The sequence below is a fragment of the Microcaecilia unicolor genome, chromosome 8 (assembly GCF_901765095.1).
Source record: "Microcaecilia unicolor chromosome 8, aMicUni1.1, whole genome shotgun sequence".
Taxonomy (NCBI): Eukaryota; Metazoa; Chordata; class Amphibia; order Gymnophiona; family Siphonopidae; genus Microcaecilia; species Microcaecilia unicolor.
Window position 1 is genome coordinate 29,380,230 of NC_044038.1, and position 18,336 is coordinate 29,398,565.

Here is an 18,336-nt window from a genome sequence, read left to right on the forward strand (position 1 = left end):
AGCTGTTTCTATGCTTTTATTTTATGTTATTTTTATACTTTTATTTTATTTGTTTATGCTTTCTTGTATCCCTCTGTTTTCCAAAAACAAGTTTCGGTTCACAGTGGTTTACAATTTGGCAAGATTACAATACTGTTTTACAGTTTTGATGTTGTGTTATTTTTCAGTTAGGACTCCTTGGAAAATAGCTGAGTTATAAATTAAACTGAGGATTAGGGGCAGATATCACTGTTCTGTCAAGTGGGAGTTTGAGATGCAAGAGGGAATGTTTAGTATTTGATGGCCTTTTACACAAGTCAGATCAGTGAAAATGGTATGAGAGCATTTGTACAAAGAACAAATCAGCTGGTATTGGATGCTGGTGCTTGACCCAAGCATTGTATATCCTAAGAAACTGACAAAAACTATATAGGAGAACAGAAGAGTTGCCCTACTGGGTCAGACCAAGGGTGTATCTAGTTCTATATCCTGTTTCCTTTAGGGGCTACTCTGGGTCACAGATACCTAGCAGAGTCCCAAATACCCAAAAATTGACAGAACCTCTTACTGAACATGAAATACGTTAGAATCCTGTTCAGCTACCATTCACAAAGGACTAAGAAAATATGGTTTTGATCAAACTGTGCTTTCGTAAAAATTGCCAACACCTTTTTTTCTTTTTACAGGTTACAAAATTTGGGCAGTGGAGTACAGCTTCATTTGAAAATTCTGACCAGCAGATGAAATTTTTTAAACTTATGGGTGGATTTAAGAAGTCCAATCAGCCAGCATCGGTGGGAAAGGAAAAAGTGAACATGGCTTTAGACAAGATAGGGGAGCAAAAGTTACATCTGCACCTGCAAACGGAGTTTGACAAAGCCCAGAACCTGAAGCAGCAGAGAGGAGCAGGCCTTGGCTTCCAGACTGGAGCCAATAAAACGTTCTACATAGACAAAAATATGTCTAGGTCTATAAAATTTAATTAAGCTTAGTGCCTGTAAAAAGTTACAGGAAAGAGTCTGTTAAAGTTCAGACTCTGCTTTCCTCAACGTTCATGTAGGTTCCAAAATTATATGTAATTTATGGAACCTGTACACACGTGTTTTGTTTTTTTTTACTGTATTGAATGGATCCTTTTTTTACTTGTGTAAAGGAATTCTTATAAATTAGACAAGTTAATGATGACCTGTGAGCTCTGTTTCTGCTTACAAATAAAATTCAAAAAATATGTTAGTCTTGAAATGGGTGTTGTGTGACTGATAATAGATGATAATTTAGAAGTCATGTGTTTCAGAGATAAATGTATTATGGATTTTGGGTATCAGGTGAGTTCCCACCCACCAATTTCTCCCAAGACAATCCCCACCTAGGACAATTCTCCCCCCCCCCCCCCCCCTTCAACAATTCCCACCCTCCTTAGAGTGTAGTATCTTTCTTGTATTGGGTCTTATAAATCCTGACAGGTTGTTTTTTTTTTTTTTTTTTTTTTAAGCAGTGTCTGAAACAAGGAGGTTAGAGCAGCATATGGATATACACAGAGGGCATATAATAACTTTTCACAGAGTAGAAATTTGTTATAAATTGTAATTAGTGTGTCTTTTTGAGGGGCTGAATTAGGTTGAAACCTAGTTTGGGGGGGAGGGCATTGCCCCCTCTCCACATGAACTGCATTTTGTATTTATCTGTTTATGCCATGTCTGGAAGGAGAAAGGGCTGTGTAAAAGATAATGTTGGGGGAGGGGATCATCTGAGGTGTAACTGATCCCCCCTCCCAAATGATGTGGAACAGAAAGAGAGGGAGATTATTTGTCCTAGTGTGTTTTGTGGGTTATGGGTGAGAATTGTCCTCCATGGTGTGGGAATTGGTACAGTGGGGATTGTCCAGGTGGGAACTGACCTAGAACTGGATTTTGATGTACTAAATTCAAATATGATTAAAAACAGCTGATTGGCCATTATTAACAAGGTTTATATATATATATATATATATATATATACACACACACATACATATAAGTGTTTAGATATTATAGTTTTTAATAACAAAAATTGCAAACCTAGGTCTTTGCATCAATGGTTTCTTTGCATGATATTTCACCTGTCCTCTTTATGTCCAAAATCCTGGAATGTCCTGCCAAAACAGCTCAAAGAACTAGTCGACCATCAACTGTTCAAGAAGTTCTTAAAAACCTTCTTATTCAACAAGGCTTATTCCACTGGCTAATCCAATGTTTAACCTGTGCCATCCCATCTTCCATCCCCTCCTGTCACACTCCAAATCTGTGCCTTCTTTTATGTAGGCCACATTGTGCCTGCTCATGTGGGAAAATGTGGGGTAAAAATGCACCAAAAATAAATAAATGTAAAACTTTACAAATCAACAAAAGGTTACCTATCTTGTGTGTGTGAACATTAAGTCATATTCAGCATGGACTCAGCTTGTCTCTTTTATTCATGCCATGGAACATCTCTTGTCAATGTCCAGCAATAGTCTACATGCATTGATGTGGCTCCGTTTGTCCTGATAGCATTTCTCCATTCCTACAGTGTCCTGGTGAAAAGTTGCTCACTGGGCTGTAGTTGGTAGGAAAAAAAAATCTAGATGACAATGCAACAAAATGTCTTCAGTTACATTTTACAGCCAATGAGCGTCTGGGCCTTGAGGAGGATTGCTGTTGACTGCCTTGTTATTTCAAAGAAAATTTGTTCCCACTACCTAAAAGGCTTTCTGTGCCACACAATGCACCATCTTGAAGAAGTGGGTGAATTGAGTAAAACTCACAAAGATACCTTCCTTTATCCTAGCTTTAATTAACCTTGGACATTTTGCACAGAGGTACTTGAAAGATGCTTTTTGCCTTGACCTTGATAAAGTTCTCCATTTGACCCAGCTCGATATGTAAGGGTGGTAACAATTTTCTTCAAATCAACAAGCACTATTTCCAAAGTATGCACTTGTATCAGCAACTGACAACACTACAGCCATACAAAAATGAATAAAACAAAATTTCCTGTAAATTTTGTGGCCGCCCATCCCTAGCAAGGATATGTAGAAGATAATTAAAATACATCCCCTTGGTCCCTCTAAACTATATTGTGAGGTGAGAGAGACTGGGTAGGACTGTCATTACCTGGGCTTGAGAGAAAAGTATACAGTTTTTTAAAGTCATATATTAAAAATTAGAATCCATCAAACTACCTTATTAAAATTTAACTTCATGACACAAAAATACTTACACAGCATTTTAATTCCTTTAGAAAGCCTCTAATTGTCTTAAAAATAAACATTTAAACTTTATAATCACTCATTTTAATGCAAAGAGCACATGACCCTCACATAATGAAGTGTTAATAAGATCAATAAAAAATCCATCTTCAGCAATTTCAATACCCAAGTTGGGCATGAGTCATTAAGAAGAGATGGATTGGAAATGCCTTGTATAAATTGTTTAGTTTGATCCAAACTTCACAGTCCCTAAAATTAACTCGGCTACATTCCAAGGGCATAAAACAAACTCTGTTTAACATTCAAGTCAGTAAACTGGGTTTTGTTTTGCAAACTACAGGCAAACATTCACAACGAGAAATCAATGGCACTTCAGACCAGTGAAACAAACTCCTATTTTAACACATTTTTAGAGAGCAGAATGCGAAAAATGGATAAAGTGTATGAAGATATATTCAAAGAAGTGAGATCACTGCCATGCTATAAGTAGATTAAGTCTATAAATCTGCTCTTAATCCTTGTTGCATGACCATAACCCTAATTAATCTTGGACTCATCACATCCCATAACTATTTTGTTTTTATTTCCCCCATTTACTAATATGGATGGCTTCTTTGCACTCTATCATTATGTTACTTGACATCTCTGCATATGGAAGGTAATTTTAAAACAGGGTGCCATGAGTAGGCGTCTACTTGGTATATAAAATACTATTGTATAATACCTGAAATGTGGGTGCCATCACTTATACCTGCTCCAAAACTGGTATAAATTAAGGTGCGTACATTACACCTATACACACAGAGATTAGTGTGTATATTATTATTATTACATTTGTACCCCGCGCTTTCCCACATAATGCAGGCTCAATGCGGTTTACATAGTAATTTGAAATACAAAGTTAATAGAATTTTAATAAAACAGTAGAAAACAATATAAAGTTGGGCTTAGTAGTGTATGATAAGTTGAGCTAGATAATATATGACTAGGATAAAAGAGGGTAGATAGGATAGTGTAATTTGGGAGAAAGGGTAAGGAGGGATGGAAAGAAGGATGGGAGGTTGGTATTTAAGTCAGAACAGAATTGGGGGTGGAAGTTGGCGAGATTAGGTTGGGGCATTTGGGTAGGCTTGCTTAAAGAGATGAGCTTCCAGCATTTTTCTAAAGGGCAAGAAGTCGTTTATTAATCGGATTGGTCTGGGTATAGCGTTCCAAAGCTGGCTGCCCAAAAAGGATAAACTGGATGCATGGTAGATCTTGTATTTAATTCCTGTACAATTGGGAAGGTGTAGGTTAAGATAAGTTCGTGAAGAAATAGATCTGTTTCTAGCAGGGAGGTCGATCAATTCATTCATGTAGCCAGGGGATTCGCCGTGGATGATCTTGTGGGTCATTGTGTTGATCTTAAAATTTATTCTTTCTTTGATGGGGAGCCAGTGAAGCTTTGCTCGAAGAGGTGATGCACTTTCGAATTTTGATTTGCCAAAAATAAGTCTGGCAGCCGTATTTTGGGCAGTTTGGAGTCTTTTCAGTATTTGGGTTTTGCAACCTAAAAGACACTGTTGCAGTAGTCGGCGTGGGTAATAACAGTAGACTGTATCAGGTTCCAGAAAGTGTTGAGTGGGAGATAAGGCTTCACTCATTTCAATATCCACATCATATTAAACATTTTCTTCGTGGTGAGCTTAGTGTGGTTTTAATTTCATTTTAAAAGCATTAGCCCAGGAGATTTGAGTGGTAATGGCAGTATTGATTGTGTCGTGGATTTCAGAAAGATTGAATTTAAAGGTATAGGTGTAATGTATGCACACAGTGGCTAAGTTTGCACCTTTCTCATAAGAAATGTTTGTGGGTTGTATGTGTATCCCTTCTCTCCCCAAATAAGTGCAAATAGACAAACCTAGCTCTCCCAAACTTTTTTTTGTGAGAGTAAACTCTTGGGGGGGGGGGGGGGTATCAGACTTTGCCACTTTTCAGGATTGCAGTTTCAGCATCAAAACTGGCCTGAAACTGAAACCTTGGCCTATGTCCTTTCCTCCCTCCCCAAAAGAGCTGTCTATCCCTCCTCTTTGTGAATCGCTCCCATCTATGCCAGCTCCAGTCTCAAAATGGCTGCTGCTGAAGGCCTCAGGAATTGCTCCTGCCCAAGTTAAGCCACTAGACCACCAGAGTTTAAGTTAGGCCCGGAGGGGGGGGGGGGGGGGGGTGGAAGTAGGCTTTGGGTTTTGTCTGGTCATGGGGGGAGGGAGTGGGTGCTGTTCAGTGGCAATGCCAGGCCAGTTCCCAGTTTGGTTTCGGCCAAAACTAAAAAACCGATTTCAGTTGGCCTCTAGTAGCCATCTTTGAAAAACAAAATGGGGGAAGAGGGCTTGTACTAAGGCTATTTATTTATTAGATTATGTATATACCACCTTACCTAGAATGTCCACTTGTTTTCTTAGGGGCAGTCAGCATTACTAAATATAGATTTGCATTCACTCAGATATAGCATGAGAATAAGGCTTACTGTGTTTTAAGAACTAATTTGGTACATCAGTTGTCATTTCTTTTTCTCAAAATTGTTGGTCGCCTTCTCACTGCTCAGCTTTGCAGTTTTTATGCCTTCTGATGAAGCCTTCAGAGTGCAATTATTCATATCTGTTATGATTCCTTGACTAAATAAGTTGTGCTATTACACTATTTTTTTTTTTTTTCAAAGCACTCTCTTCCTTTTGTTGTTTTAACCACCAAAGAAAATCAGTCCCATCTTTTATCTACTCTAGCGCACTGTAGACTAAAAGTCACATCTAATTGTTGTCAGTACCAGGGCAAAACCTAGGATGGCAGCCATTACTTTTTGCCTTTCATTTCCAACTATACTTAAACTCTTCTTATAATTGCTTTAGAAAGAAGGTTACAGGAGAGCATGAAGCAGAAGATCTAACACTGTCCTAGGTCTACTTGAAGCTTTGTCTGTAACTACTGGGGCATCTTGCACTATAATTTGAGGGATAAGCTGGCACAAGGAAAATAAAGGCAAGCCATCAGAGGGAAAGCGACCAGCAGCACAGATGACCAATAAAATGCTGGTCTATTAAGTTCACTATAGTTAAAGCTTCACTTATAACCAATAAATTCATGTAATACACTGCATAAAATATTACTTCCCCTAATGATCTACCAGTACTCCCTCTCCCCTTGCCTGCCTTGGATGCGCCATGCTAGTTTTTCACATTGAGAGCATCTCACCTACACAAATGTGCATATGTGATTCAAGGAGGAGGTGATCCACCGAGGTGGATGAACACTGACTCCCACGAGAAAACAACAGTTAAAGGGAAGTGGGATAGACCAATGACTCCAGGGAAACGGGATACTGATGTACAAAAGTACCACTTTATTCACAGACTCGACACAGTACCGTGTTTCGGCCACAGGCCTGCCTCAGGAGTCTTAAATGATTCTGGTACTAGGAATCAATCTAGAGGTTGTATGGTCTTGAGAAAGGCCTTTAATGATTTTTAAACAGATACTGAAACGTCTCTGTGTAGCCATTTGGAGGGACCTGGTTTGATTTCCGCAGCCCTTCACCTCCCTAGGCTAGCTGGGATACCACAGAGGCAGCTTTCACAGGCTCTAGGGTGGGGGATAGTTGCAGCCCCCGATTTCCTGCAGCAGCTCCAGACAGAAATTTCTAACTTTCTGCACAATAATTATGTGCCACAGCTGCATTGCTCGATTCATAAGTACATAAGTAGTGCCATACTGGGAAAGACCAAAGGTCCATCTAGCCCAGCATCCTGTCACCGACAGTGGCCAATCCAGGTCAAGGGCACCTGGCACGCTCCCCAAACGTAAAAACATTCCAGACAAGTTATACCTAAAAATGCGGAATTTTTCCAAGTCCATTTAATAGCGGTCTATGGACTTGTCCTTTAGGAATCTATCTAACCCCTTTTTAAACTCCGTCAAGCTAACCGCCCGTACCACGTTCTCCGGCAACGAATTCCAGAGTCTAATTACACGTTGGGTGAAGAAAAATTTTCTCCGATTCGTTTTAAATTTACCACACTGTAGCTTCAACTCATGCCCTCTAGTCCTAGTATTTTTGGATAGCGTGAACAGTCGCTTCACATCCACCCGATCCATTCCACTCATTATTTTATACACTTCTATCATATCTCCCCTCAGCCGTCTCTTCTCCAAGCTGAAAAGCCCTAGCCTTCTCAGCCTCTCTTCATAGGAAAGTCGTCCCATCCCCACTATCATTTTCGTCGCCCTTCGCTGTACCTTTTCCAATTCTACTATATCTTTTTTGAGATACGGAGACCAGTACTGAACACAATACTCCAGGTGCGGTCGCACCATGGAGCGATACAACGGCATTATAACATCCGCACACCTGGACTCCATACCCTTCCTAATAACACCCAACATTCTATTCGCTTTCCTAGCCGCAGCAGCACACTGAGCAGAAGGTTTCAGCGTATCATCGACGACGACACCCAGATCCCTTTCTTGATCCGTAACTCCTAACGCGGAACCTTGCAAGACGTAGCTATAATTCGGGTTCCTCTTACCCACATGCATGGTCCCAGAATAGCTTAAGCTCCACCACCAGTGCTGGTCACTGGGTTTGCTGAGAGCATTTAAGGCTGCGTTCAGCGCCGGAGAGGAGTTTAGAGGTGCATAGACTGGCACCTGCCCAGGGGTGTAGCCAAACCAATTTTGGGTGGGCCTGACACCTCATCCACAACTTGGCATTTCTCCCTCCCCAGCAGGCATTCTGGCATCTCTCCACTCTATCCCCAACCTCTCCATACTTTTTAAATCTTTCAGCTCTTCTCCGGTGCGCAAAGACTCATATCCACTGCTCCTGCCAGCCCTGAGCCTTCCCTCGAACCTGGTTCCGCATATGCAGAAACAGGAAGTTGCATCAGAGGAAAATCTCGGGCCCAGCATGAGCAGCAACTATGAATCATTGCTTGCTGCTGGCAAAGAACTGAAAAATTTTAAAGTTATGAAAGGGCTGGGAGGGTAGAGATGAGAAATGCCAAACAACTTCAGGCCGGTTTCACCGCAGAAACCAAAATTTGGTCAGCCTCTATCCACCATCACTATCTCGCTCTCCCTCCTTTCTTGCATTAACCAATGTGGGCTGGGCAGCCTTGCCCTTGAGCCAACCTATGTGAGAGCAAAGGAGCACTTTGGTACTTCTGTGAAATGTGAGGCAGGCCTTTGGTGCCCCGAGGCAGTGTCCCTCCCTTCAGCACATGCCTCGCGCGTGCGTTCATTTTGAGATACATCAGCAAACTGTCCCCTTCTCTTTTTATTTCTGAATGGGGTCTTTTAGATGTCATCCTTCTCCCTTTGTCTTTGCAGCTCAATGCTTAAGCAGTATCTGCAGCATACGCTCTGGGACTCTCTCCCGCCCTCCCCCACATACTTCCTGAAGTAAAAATAGCAGTAGCACCTGCTAAAAATGCTCTGACCACTCTCACCTCCAGCTGGCTTTTCTGCACCATTACTCTCACCCTCTTTTGCTGCTTTGAACTGTACAGAGCCACACTATTCAAAGCAGCCAGGCCCAGGGCAGAAGCAGATTAAAACACGGACACAGTCCATGCCACCTGATGAGCATGGGTGGACAGGGGAGGAAGTGTCTGGAGAGACAGTTGATATATGCTGATATAGTTCCATCGTCTACCATCACAATTCAAGGGCTGGATTCTGCAGCTTTTATTGCAGCAACAGAAGATCAAGAACCACAGTTATAGTAATTGCAAAATGGTTATACCTGGTGACTGGATTTAGGGTCCCTGAGTATATCCCCAGCCAAGAACCGTTCACAGTAATTAGGCTAAAGTAAGCTGGGAGGAGATATAAAGTGTGTGTGTGGTGGGGTGGGAGGGAAGAAATCCCCGACTCTCAGTGCAGGTCCCAAATCTGGCTTGCAGGAAGCTGGAAGCCCAAAGGAACAGGAGGAAACTAGCAAGTCAAAATAAAAGGGGGGGGAGGGGGGGGGAAGAGAGGTATTTTCCCATTCTAAGGACCAAGTCCTTCTAAGATGTGTTTCACTAGTAGACTATTTGTGACTTGTAGCTTTAGACTCTTGTCAGCAGTCAGTCTTCATGTACTTATGTACTATTCAAATCTGAAGACCCGCCAAGGTACAGTGTACTGAAGTACTGTGAGAACTGACATCACAATGAACATGTCAAAAAGCAGAGGATAAAGTCTCTAGGAATGATCTCCCTAAAAATGAAGAAACAGGCAGCAAAGCCTTAGTTGAGATGATATTTCAGAAGAAAGCCTCATCAGCACTATGCCAGGAATCTGTGATCAAAATGTGACAAACAGCTCAAAACACAGCAGCCCACTTGATTTTCAGGGTATCAAAGTAAGACAGGGTAACCCCCGTTATTCCTTAAACAATGAATGTTTAAAACCTGTACCTTTATTTTTTTAATTTTGTTTGTAATGGCACCAGATTATGGTGTTCTATTACCAAGCTGCGGCAAAAGGGGACCTCCACTGGCATCAGCGCATGTTTTCTGTCACGCGCTGAGGCCCCCTTTTACTGCAGTGGGTAAAAGGCGGTCTTTTTATTTTTTAAGAAATGGCCATGCAGTAAGTGAACCACTTGCCATGCGGCCATTTCAGGGGGGGGGGGGGGGGGAGGAGCACTTACCACCACCCACTGAAGTGCCCAATTACCGCCGGGTAAACATCGGCGCAACAAAAATAAAACTATTTTTGTAGTGCTGGAAGTGGCACGCTCCAGGGGTGGCAACTACTGTTGAGCTGAGGTAGCCTGGCGATAGTTCCGGATTATGCAAGCGGTAAGACCACTCTATGATAGACAATCGATCTATCAAGGAGGAATGCGGATCCAAAAACAAGAGACTATTTGCTTCTCCATCTCCCTAGCTGCAAAAATGTGGTAAATAAGTCAGTTCACACAGCAAACCTAAGCTGTCTGGGGTCCAAATGGTGAAATCTAATTCCTAAGGAAATAAGAGGTTATTATTAATTATCGACTATTTTGTAAAAACATATCTTTTTAAGACTTTTTTTAAATTAAGAAAGAGTTCAAGAAATTGAGGTTCTAGCTTTGTGAATAAAATCTCGTTGTTAAAAGTAAGCTATGTAGAATCTTTGTGAATGCAACCCTGTTCGTTAACTGTAAGTCACATTGAACTGAAATTAATTTTTAGATAATATGGGCTATAAGAACACATTAAAAAAAAACCACGGATTGTGCTGGAAGCTGCAACATGTTAATTTTACGATGCTAGTGTAAAAGGATGTCCTGGTGTTACAGGGCTCCTATCTAAAAATGATGTTTCCCATCTTTCAGTCCATGGGAAGGGGGGGGGGGGGGGGCGACTTGCTTGCAGTTACACGATGGTGGACGTACCCTACCATTCCGAGTCTTTGGGTTTCACTCAACTCCAGCTACGTTTTCCATTATTAAGAGGCCAGATTAAACTGAAGAGACAGCTACCACAGTCTCTCTGACTCAGTCAAAATCACTTTCAATCTACGGTCTTATTGGAGCAAACACTAACTATAGGTTGGTGAACATTTCTAATCAAAAATGCACATCTCAAGTAAATGCAAAGTGATTCAAATATATATTCATTTTACTTGCCTCTTGCATAAAGATCTACAATATTTTAATAAAGATGGGAAAACAACACTGAAAAACTTCCTTCATTTACAGTGCATTTTCGACTCATATCTGCCGTCAGATTAACTAATAGAGAATCCACAAACGTGGAGAACTCAACGAAATCCCACGGATAGTCACAATATAACAAAACAGTGGGTAAAAAAACCAGGAGTTCCAGAGTGAAGATGAACCAAACTTTATTAATCAGTATATTGACTCAACACAACGTTGTGTTTCGGCCAAAGGGCCTACGTCAGGAGTCTAAATACTTGAGAACGATAATGATGATCCAGAATTAGCAATGTTGTAAAATACAGTCTGTATTGTAGTGGTCTTTAAAAAGACCTTTGTTCTGAAGCGTGAGCCAGATCTCTCGCATGAGCGTCTGGGCTGTGCAGTCTAAGAAACAGCTGTCATTCACTATCAGCTGTTTCTTAGACTGCACAGCCCAGACGCTCATGCGAGAGATCTGGCTCACGCTTCAGAACAAATTCTGGATCATCATTATCGTTCTCAAGTATTTAGACTCCTGATGTAGGCCCTTTGGCCGAAACACAATGTTGTGTCGAGTCAATATACTGATTAATAAAGTTTGGTTCATCTTCACTCTGGAACTCCTGGTTTTTTACCCACTGTTTTGTTATAATGTCAGGTTAACTAAGACATATACAAATACTATCTCCTCAGTAAGCATTTGTTTCAAAATCATAACTTTTGACTCAGAATGGTTGCTTCTTTCATAAAATGAGTGAAAAATTATTGTCTTGGGAAATGTACCTGAAGTTCAGAAGAACGAACTGATCTTCAAACAAGATAATGTACATAACATCAGAAATGTCTCCCAAGGCAAAAATAAAAATGGACCTATTTAGAAACAGTTCTTTGAGTGCTCTGGTTCTCAAGATTTCTATTCACTCTCACACAAGGTCATTTCTGGAGGTTTATGAAAACCAACAAAAATTCAAACTTTTATTCTGTCACTGTGTTTTAACACTGGACCTTAATGGGAGTTTGGAAACTGAAGAGATGTTCTATGTCCAGACGGGAATTATAGGATGAAGGAAAACACAGCTGAACCATTTCAAATCTTGTCAGCAGGCAAGTAGTACTTGCACTGTCGAGAACCACAACCAGCAGAGGGACCAGGTCAGCCGATTTGGGCAGAGTCCTGCCACTTGCTTAAGCCTTGCTTTTCTCCAGGCCAAGAACAATGAAAAAAAACAAAAAAAAAAGCCCAAAGCATCAGGTTCTAGACTGCAATGGGAGTCTCTGTGCCAGCTCAGAAAAATGCTGCATTTCTGACTGGCTACTCTGTTTCTTGATGTACTCCAAAGTTTTCACCTGGAATGAAAAGGAAAATACAAAATTATACTGGCAAACCAAAATGCAAAGGTTTTAAAAACATTAAATGCAAATCCGGATATTTAGAGCCTGCCCCTATCCAGGCACTGTCCCTGAATATTTGGGTCGGGGCAGCCACTGAGATTTACCCGAGTACCACCGATATTTGGAAGTGGTACCTGGATAGCTACCCAACCTGGGACGGCCTTTTTGCTGTTCTAAGTTAACCAGCTGTCACCATGGGTAGTGTCCAGATAACTCCCGACTCTGACCCCAGACTGCCCTGGTACTAACCAGAGAGTGCTGTGGCTATCAGAGCAGATATTCAGAAGTACTCTCCAGTTAAGCGCTGCCAGACACCTGCTCCCAGCTCGGTCAGTGTGCTTTAACCAGGCAGAAGCCTCTTCTACCCAATTAAACCATGCTGAATATTGACCCCTATGTGTTTACTGCAAAAAAAATTGTTTTTGAAGTTAATGAGGCAGTTTTGTCTGTTACTGACTTTAAAGAAAATGTGTGGACAAATTAAAGGAAACCTGTCATTCAAATGTATCATTCTGGATACTCCCTCTCACAAGGCGGCCATTTTAAGTTTCAGGTGTTTACTTGAAAGGGGGCAGGGGACTTAGTTCCTCCCTTTAAACTGCCTGTAATTATTTATACAATTGAATAGCTCGATCTATAGTCTGCATCTTTCATACAACCTGTACAGTGTGGATCTTGGCACTTTCCTTATTTATAAGAATTTGGATGCAGAGAATATCAATGACTAATTTGTAAAGGCAATTTATCACATTCATTGTAAACTGGTGTCACCAGTAATAATAATTTTCTATCAGTCCAGTACAGTGATTTTCAACCTGGTACTTCAGACTCGAGAGGTCTGTTTTTCAGGGTGCCTAAACAAACCAACCATGGACCCAGCGTATGCAACTATATCTACTAAACACTGACCATAGACATTCTGAACACTAGGCCTGTTCTAGGAGGTCTTCTAGAAACATGTTGAAAACCACTGAAACATCAAGACAGCCTCAGCTTTGATCATTCCTCTAACAAGTAGAAATTAGTCACCTTCCACCCACATATCAATAGTGGTTTCTGGAATCTGTCAAAATGTTAAGGACCCAGCTGGATACCTTTCTTATACTTCATCAGCAGTAACAGTGGAAAAAGTACTTGTGCTCAGGGCCTCTTGGTGCTGGCAAAGTGAATTCCAGTACAGTAGTGACAATACTGTCGCCATCATTTTATAAAGAATGTTATCGCTTGTTTTTATTTTGTACTAGTAAAAAAGGCCCGTTTCCGAAGCCAATGAAACGAGTGCTAGCATGTGGCTTTTTTTGTGTGTGTGTATGTGTCACAGAGTTTTGTGTGTGAGTGTGTGTGTGAGTGTGTGAGGGTGGTGTGTGTGTGCAGGTTGTTGATGTGTGTCTTTTTTTTTTTATTTGTTTTTTGGGTTGGGGGTTGGGGGATGTGCTGTGCTGGCAAAGTGGGATGGATTGGTGTGTGGCTTTGAGGGTGTGTTTCTGTTGTATTGTGTGTGTGGTTTTGTCTGTCAAGGAGGTTTGTGGAGGGGGTCTTTCTGTTGGTGAAATGCAAATGTGGTTGTAGGGGGGTCAGCCTTTGCTGAGTGGTGGATTGTTTTGCGGTTGTTTCGTTAGTTTTGCAGCCAGTCTCCAGCGATTCCTAGGCAGGGAAGGAGTAGGGAAATTTGCTGCTGGCTGGGTTGCGGGTAATCCTTCCAGCTGGGCCACAGCTTGTCCTGTTCGCCCACGTCCCAGATGGTGAGGGGCACACTGTTCTCCGGCTCCACCGACTCCACGTCTAGCGAACCCAAATATAGTCTGTGCTATAGGCCCTCCGGCACTCTTCAGTACTGGCATTAGGCATTTAAAAATTCCCCCCCCCCCCCCCTTCCGGTCTATTTTTGCACATACCCACAACAGGAATATTCTTCTCTCGTTCAAGCGGTGGTTCTGTGCTCTCCGTGCTGCACTGATAATATGCCATTCTGCTGGTGAATGCTCCTCCCTTATTGCCACGTAGTTTCCTCTGATAGGTCCGTCTTACATTACCTAGCGTTGCCTGGGAACGGTTTTGTGATGGTCCTTTGTGTTTCAGAACATTGAGTGTGTTTTTTCTGATTGGTCCGTCATGCAAGGGCGGGGCTGAGAGACATGGTCAGTGTTGTGGCTTCACCACCATGAATCCATGAACCCTTCAGGGAGTGACTGAGTGACTTCAGAACGTTGTCTTCAGAACGTTGAGGGTGAGTTTTATTATAGTAGATTATCTTCCTGAAGCAGTGTATCAAGTTTATTGAACATACAGAGGCATATCAAACATAATATGTCATTTTTGTCTGATGCCAAATAACTCGCAAAGAATCTCAGTATAACAAGTTCTGAGTAAATGTGGGCCAGTGCTGTCCACACTCTGCCATCCTTACCAAGGTCTTTGTGTCGGCAAAGCCATGCTTCTGGGCCAGGTTCCACAGGTTGACGGCGAGCTGATTCAGTTTATTGTTCCGCAGATCACCGTGAGCCAAAGTGCTATGAAACAGTGACAGCGCCAGCTGGCTCTGACGCTTCAAAGTCTGTAAGAAAAACCAAAAGGGATTATTACTAATCCATAAGACTTCAACAGTTATGGCAGACTGTAAATTAAGGAAAATTGTTAAGTATTTTGTCAGACAAAGCCCAATTAAGTGTTGCTGAGGACGCAGTCAAGGCTAGTATATAATTGTGTTTAAATATTTATATATATTGGTTTGAACATTACTGGATGAGAGGTCCCTAAACAATTTATTAGCAAAGTGATTGCATTCAGTTCTGGCTATTTTCAGGAATGTACGTTACAGGGCCAGAATCAACCTTTCACCCTCCCTGTTCCTCTCTGTTTTTTTTTTTTTTTGTTACATTTGTAGCCCGTGCTTTCCCACTCATGGCAGGCTCAATGTGGCTTACATGGGGCATTGGAGGGTTAAGTGACTTGCTCAGAGTCACAAGGAGCTGCTTGTGCCTGAAGTGGGAATCAAACTCAGTTCCTCAGTTCCCCAGGACCAAAGTCCACCACCCTAACCACTAGGCCACTCCTCCACTCCACTCTTTCAAGCCAATCGATGCAATTTAATGGAAGTTATCGTACAAACTAAATCATTATTAGCCATGACCTATTTCCAGGATCAAAAAGTTAAGAAACCTGCAGCAACAAACTGACAGGAGCTGATGCCCAAAAACGGTGGCTGATTCATTCAGTGCAAAAACAAAGGCCCTCTATAGTACTGGTGGTTCTCCCTAGCCAGTCAGCTTTTCAGGAGATCCTCACTGAATATACCTAAAAGGGATCTGTGTGCAATGGAGGCAATTTATGCAAATTTATCTCATGCATATTCACTATGAATATCCTAAAAACCTGACTGGCTAAGGGGAGAGCCGGCAAAAGGGAGTTCAGCAATCTAAGTGAACTTTAGCCTTGCACCCATCCCCCCAATTAACTTTCAGGTCATTGGCAACCTCCTCCCTCACCTTTAAATTTTTGATAATTAAACTCAATCATGACCACTCCTTCACAACCCCTCTTAGAATGACACTGTAAAACATACATCTCTCTTATGAAGGGGGAGGGACTAAACAGGTTAGAGTTCTCCAGCTTGAAGAAAAGCTGGCTATTACTTAAAGCTGAACAAGGAAGGGATTACATTTCTGTTATTGGGTGGCCAATGCAAATTATTACAAGATAACTTAATAAAAATTCAAGACATAAAATACAAAATTTCCTCGAGATTAGGATCTTGGGAATACTATTGGACCTTAAAGGACTTTTGCTCATTGCTAATCTACAAGATGAAGAGCTAGGAGTTTTCCAATCTCCTATAGCCCAAGAGGTTAAGAATTCCACACAGCTCAAGGTCATACCTAGATTCCTCTCTGGGCTTCATTCTAGTTCCCATTATCAGTAGGCATAGAAAAGGAGCTGAAGGAAGGCTTGATTAATAGAGAGCAAAGTAATTCTCTTACATCACTTCTGCATCCCCTGACTGGTCCATGGACAAATAAAACTAACCAAGCAAGAAGGGATAGGCGAGACTAGAAGTACTTCCCACTAAATATGTAGATAAGATACCTGGAATGCCCTCCTGCGGGAGGTGGTAGAAATGAAAATGGTAACAGAATTCAAAAATGCGTGGGACAAACACAAAGGAATCCTGTGCAGAAGGAATGGATCCATGGAATCTTAGCGGAGATTGGGTAGGAAAGCCAATGCTGGGCAGACTTCTATGGTCTGTGCCCTGATCGAAGCTGAATAGATTTGGATGGGCTGGAGTGGAGCTATTCAGGGGCTATAACAACTTCAGAAAGTTTGGAACGGGGCCAGTGCCGGGCAGACTTCTACGGTCTGTGCCCTAAAAATGGCAAGGATCAATCAAGATCAGGTATACATATGATGTATCACTTCATACCATATGTAATGAGTTCATCTTATTGGGCAAACTGGATGGACCATACAGGTCTTTATCTGCCGTCGTCTACTATGTAAGAAACACTTTTATTTAGTATTTTAGAGCCAACATTTTTAGCTTTCTGATTGAAAGATGGCAGCCAAATTACTCAAGTAATCAAATCAGTTGAAGCTATCTGAAGCAGCTGCACAATCGCTGCTGGCTGACTACATTAATTACTCCATTTCATACTTCACTTGAGCCCTCTATAAATTAAGCTAGCATTACGTATGGTCAACGTTATACATTATTACTAAAGCTCTGAAAGTAAATGAAAACTAGTCAGCAATGTCAGCGTATCCAATTCCATACATGTATCTCATTTACAAATGTATGAACCAAACTGGGAATTAACCACTTCAATAGCTTGCACGCATCAACTGCTGGAAACAGTCCATACCTACCTGACAAGAGAGTTGCACTTCAGCATCGCAATCTGGTTCAAGTAGTTCGGTAATGTACTGATTTATAATTTTAATAATGAGGCATGCCAATGGCAAAGCTCTGCAGTATAGAAGAATCCCCTTTATAACAAATGGTCTGTAGATCCCTAGGAAGGAAATGCCTATTGGATAGATTCAGGGTGGGCATGTGCTGAATTTCAGAGGAAGCTACAGTCTGTGGCCCCTGGCTGAAGGCTGTCTCGGCCATGCATGGGCTAGATGGAGCATGATTAAAATTGCGGCAAAATCTCTAGGGTGGTTGTGGATGAAAGCTCATGATGCAGTGGCCTGGTAAAGATCAGGTCTAGTTGACCTGGAAGCCCAAGGGACCAGCGGTGTAATTCATAGTTTTCTTGGCACTGCTTTCCAGGACAATTACTCCGAGCTCTTGTCTTGTGCAGATGTGGCCCAGATTTGGCTGTTCTGCTGGAACCAGAGTAATTTGCTTATAAAACATCAGGCATGTCTGTGCATGGGGAAGGCTTCTGGACCTGTATATACAGACAGACATGACAAAGGCTACAAGCGCCTACAAATCTGTATCTTACGATTTTCATTTTGATCTGAGTAACATTTAACATGGTGTTGTATTCATGCCATGCGTTATTTTAACGGTGCTCTGCATTGTATATGCCAGAGAGTGAAAAGGTGAGCTCGAAAATGCTAAATGAACAAAGTAGTGAAAAACATAACAGTCTGAAACACAGATTTATTTTAATTCACAAGGATGCCCTCCAAAAGCAAGTGAGGGGTTTGTCTCCCAGTTGGTTGCTTTAGAAGGCGCAGCCAAACTAAAAGAAGTGGATATAGAGAAACAAAGAGATAGACAAATGGGAACAAACATTCCCATTACATGAAGTTATAGGAAGGAAGTACCCTTCCTTCAAATGGAACCAGGGATTGTATTGTATTTTCCAAAGCACATGACTCTGTGGATATATTGGTCTTTGTGAATATGAACTCTAATTCTTGAGGACATGTTAAGGAAACATGAAACTGACAGGAATTTTTTTTTTAATGTTTCAAATAGTTTTTATTGACAACACAGCATCTCCAATAACACAACAATACAAATTTATATAGCAAACTAACTTATTTTTGTGCTTTAACCATAAAGCTGTTGGTCCTTAGACTCACATCTATTCCCCCCCCCCCCCCCCCACAGCCCCCCCGGAATGTTTTTTTTTTT

At 41.6% G+C, this 18,336-nt stretch overlaps 2 protein-coding genes across 2 annotated transcripts in view; one reads left to right on the forward strand and one right to left on the reverse strand.

Moving 5' to 3' along the window:
- LOC115475516 (protein maph-9-like) overlaps positions 1 to 785 on the forward strand; it is a 42,492-nt gene extending 41,707 nt beyond the window's left edge. The window contains exon 4 of the mRNA XM_030211284.1: positions 666 to 785. Coding sequence (XP_030067144.1) covers positions 666 to 703 — 38 coding nt within the window. The 3' untranslated portion in view covers positions 704 to 785. The remainder of the gene's footprint in view (positions 1 to 665) is intronic.
- Positions 786 to 11,429: 10,644 nt separating this feature from the next.
- The window catches only part of VPS35L (VPS35 endosomal protein sorting factor like), a 112,746-nt gene continuing 105,839 nt past the window's right edge, over positions 11,430 to 18,336 (reverse strand). The window contains exons 30-31 of the mRNA XM_030212427.1: positions 14,653 to 14,799; positions 11,430 to 12,200 (exon numbers count right to left, since the gene is read on the reverse strand). Coding sequence (XP_030068287.1) covers positions 12,102 to 12,200; positions 14,653 to 14,799 — 246 coding nt within the window. The 3' untranslated portion in view covers positions 11,430 to 12,101. The remainder of the gene's footprint in view (positions 12,201 to 14,652; positions 14,800 to 18,336) is intronic.